Raw genomic sequence first — 3,457 nt, 5'->3', positions numbered from 1 at the left:
AATGCTGGCTCTAAGTGGGAAAAGCCTGACATTGGCCATTCAAGCAGGGAATGCCATGCCGTGGCCTGTGGGTCACTGTGGTCCTGCCTTCAGCCAGCATGGTTGAAGCTCAGTTGGTTCAGCTCAGACGGTAGAGCTGCTGCTGGCAGCATCTCTCACAAGAGGCTGATTGCACTTGGGAAGGCGTTTGAGCTCTGCAAATGTAAACGTTGTCTTCTGGATGTGGAAAAGCTTGGATCCAGCCAGCGGGACTCCCGGCATGTCTAATGAGCTGCTTCATCTTTGGCTGATGTGATGCTCTGCTGGGAGCTGGAACAGAGGCTCTCCAGGAACCTTCCGCACCCTGACGTCTCTGTTGCGTTGGAAAACATGAAAAGGAGCTTTTCTGTGCCCAGTGAAAACATGAAAATGAGCTTTTCTGTGCCCAGTGTTTGGGTTTCTGTTGCGTCTGCTGCGCCTCAGCTGCTTCTTCACCTCACACTGCACTTCCCTGGGTGCTCTTCATTGCTGCCAGCAAAACTGAGAAGCTTCACAATCACACTCATCTTCAAAAAAAACCCAAAAACCCTTCTGCTCCCCAAGGGGAAAAATGTCCTGGGAGCTCCTTGCCTATGCGCTCCAGCTGAAATTTCAATGCTCTGGAGACCCTTGGGATGTCGAATGGGAAGTGCTGCTGTCACATTGTGCTCTGCACACATGAGGACCCGTGGGGGAAAGCCTGCAGGGTGTCTTGAATGCCAGCCAGGCTCTTCCTGGACCCCAGGGGAGATGAGGAGCTCCAGACTCTCCGTGGGTGGGTGTACTCTGGTACCACAGCCCGGGAGTGCAGGGTCTGTGCTCCAGCCCATGTCCTCGCCCCTGCCCTGCTGCTCCTGCCAGCAGCCACGGTGTTTTTGCAATGCTGGATGGGGCACACCTTGCTGACATCCTCCTCAGTGGTTCTGTGCCCCAGCAGGAGTCTGAAGGCACTGGTGTTGCCCCTTGCAGCCAGCTGAGGTGGCTTCTCCTGCCCTCCTGCTGCCCGTGGCTTGTGGGATTTGCTGATCACTGCCCTGGTCACAGATGGATGCAGGAGCTGCCATCAGCACTGTCCTCTGTGTGGCTCCTGTGACAAGGTTTGGTTGCTGACCCCTGGTGACCAAGTTGTCAGAGCAGAAGAGCATCATCTCCTCCTCTGAAGGGTGCCAGCAGACTGGTTTAAATCTCCTTTCCTCACTGGAGCCTGGCTTAAAGTGTTTGCTTTGTGGAAGCTTCCAATCTTCTCTGGACACCTTGTCTGCAAGTGACTTGGGTTTATCCCAGATGGCCTCAGACTTCTGTGGCATTAGGCATTGGTGACTCTTGGAGGGTTGTGGAAGTAAAATGGAGAGGGGGAAGGAGATGGGAAAGCAGCAAAAAGGGGGGATGCTGTGATGTGCTATAGATAAGAGCTGGACTGCCTGCTCTCCTAAGGAAAAGGTTTTCCTCTAATGCTCTGCTCTCTACAGCAGTCGTGCTTTCCAGGCCTTGGATGGGAAAAGCAGGTACAGTGAAGGAAATAAAACAAAAAATCTCTTTGCAAAGGGGAGGATACTGCGCCTTGAGCTGGTTCCTGTAGAAGAGTTCCCTAGGGGGTACAGCTGATAAACTATCCCTTGCACCTGCTGGCTCTCCTGCAGGAAGCACCCCTTTGCAAACGTCCTCCTTGTCCTTGCAATAAAACCTTGTCAGTGTTTCCATTTCCAGCTCCCAGCCTCTTGCTGTTCCAGGAGCAGATGCTCCTGTGCTGTCGCGTTTCTGTTGTCGCTTCTCACAGGGACCTGGGAACGAGGTACCTCTCCCAGCTCTGTCGGTGTGTGCCCTTGGTGTCCCTGTCTGTTGTGTGGCCCCTGGTTTTTCTGGCTGTGGGAGCAGGGCCAGCAGGATCCTGCCTCCCTGCTGTTTGTGGTGCAGGTGTTGTCCGCCCCGGGTGGCTCGTGGTGCCCGTCTCGATGCTGCCGTGCCGCTTCTGCCTATCTCTTTCTCTTCTCTCTCCATCCCAAGGGGTTTCCTATCACTTCCCAGAAATGCCTTATCGGACATAGGATCTGCCCCGTCCTGTTTTGTCTAGCAGTGTTGGCATGGCAGGCAGGTGAGCTGGGGATGCCCACGTTGGACGTGGCACCGGCCGGGTCATGGTGCCGCTCAAAAACCTGGAGGAGACGTAGGGGCACAGCGGGGACGCCTCACTTCCTCCATCCCGTGCTCTGGCACACCTGGCTGGCCCTGCTCCCTCGGCCCTGGGTTTCTCACCTCTTCCTTTTCCACGGCAGAGCCAGCTGGGATCGGCCAATCCCCCACCGGGGACGCCCAGAGGCCCGAGCGTGGCCGGGAGCCGCTGATGGCGCGTGTCTGCTTTTCCTTCCTAGAAAACGTCCATCTCCGCCCGGGGACGCTGCTGCACCTGAGAGGCTCGAAGCTCTGAAATACCAGCGGATAAAGAAGCCCAAAAAGTCATCCAAGGGCTCCTCGAAATCCAGAAAACAACCCAGTGAGTGCGAGGACCCCACGGTCCCCAACGGCATTCCCTGTGTCCTGCTGTGAGCAGAGCTTGGGCAGATCCCTGCCGGCTCCAGCGCTGGGGTTCTCCAAGCCCGTTCCTGGATGCTGCCCTTGTTCCTTGCCTCCCAAAGGGATGTCTCCCCGGGCTGCTTGCCTGCAGGTTGTCCCTCCTTTGCTCCTCCAAACCGAGTCCTTTCCATGCATCTCCCATATTTAGTCATTTGTTTGGATTTTGAGTGTTAATTTCATTTTCCCTGATGCCCAGCGTTCTCCCTTCTTGCCACGCTGCGTGTTCAGGGCCAGGCTTGCTGTCACCTCCCTTTTTCAGCAAGCAAAGCGCTCTGCTCTGCCTGCTGCTGGCTCCAGTCCCATCTGCCTTCTCTCCCCCCTTCCCAGATGGCTCTGCCTCCCAGGTTCAGCACCCTCCCAGCTCTCAGGTACTGTCACCTGACGAAGCTGTCTGCCTCCGCAAGAAGAAGAGACACCCTCGTCAGGACCCCTTCGCCCGGCTCTCAGCGCTGAAGGACGACCTCTGCCACCGGCAGCTCCCTGAAGACCAGACAGCCATTCTCAACAGCGTGGACCACGATGACACCAGTGGACACGCCACCCTGCTCTAGCGTAGCGCCGGTGCCAGGAGGTTGAACAGGAGCGGTGGAGGGAGCTGGTGTCACACCACGGGGGGATGGAGGTGATGGGAAAGAGGGGGGGACACCCCTAAGCTGTCACCTCTCTGAGGGGTTCGGTGGCTCATGGCGGGGACGAGCTGGGGGGACCCGGGGGATGCTTTGGGGAGGATGCTTTGGGCTGGGTGTTCCTCAAATTCACTTCTCCCCCACCCCAAACAGTTTGGGTGGGGTGGGAAGGGGGGTGTTGCACCTCGGTTTCGGAAAAGATCTCTAGGCTTCAAAGGCATGGATGGAGCTTTTGACATCTG

At 56.8% G+C, this 3,457-nt stretch overlaps 1 protein-coding gene across 1 annotated transcript in view; it reads left to right on the top strand.

Annotated features, from left to right (window-relative positions):
* The window catches only part of IGSF9B (immunoglobulin superfamily member 9B), a 32,890-nt gene extending 29,675 nt beyond the window's left edge, over positions 1–3,215 (top strand). The window contains exons 22-23 of the mRNA XM_031063234.1: positions 2,388–2,509; positions 2,917–3,215. Of these exons, the coding sequence (XP_030919094.1) occupies positions 2,388–2,509; positions 2,917–3,140 (346 nt within the window). The 3' untranslated portion in view covers positions 3,141–3,215. The remainder of the gene's footprint in view (positions 1–2,387; positions 2,510–2,916) is intronic.
* Positions 3,216–3,457: the final 242 nt, after the last annotated feature.

The sequence above is a fragment of the Geospiza fortis genome, unplaced genomic scaffold, assembly GCF_000277835.1.
Source record: "Geospiza fortis unplaced genomic scaffold, GeoFor_1.0 scaffold68, whole genome shotgun sequence".
NCBI classification, from domain to species: domain Eukaryota; kingdom Metazoa; phylum Chordata; class Aves; order Passeriformes; family Thraupidae; genus Geospiza; species Geospiza fortis.
Note: the sequence above shows the minus strand (reverse complement) of the source record. Positions and strands in the feature narration are given on the sequence as shown.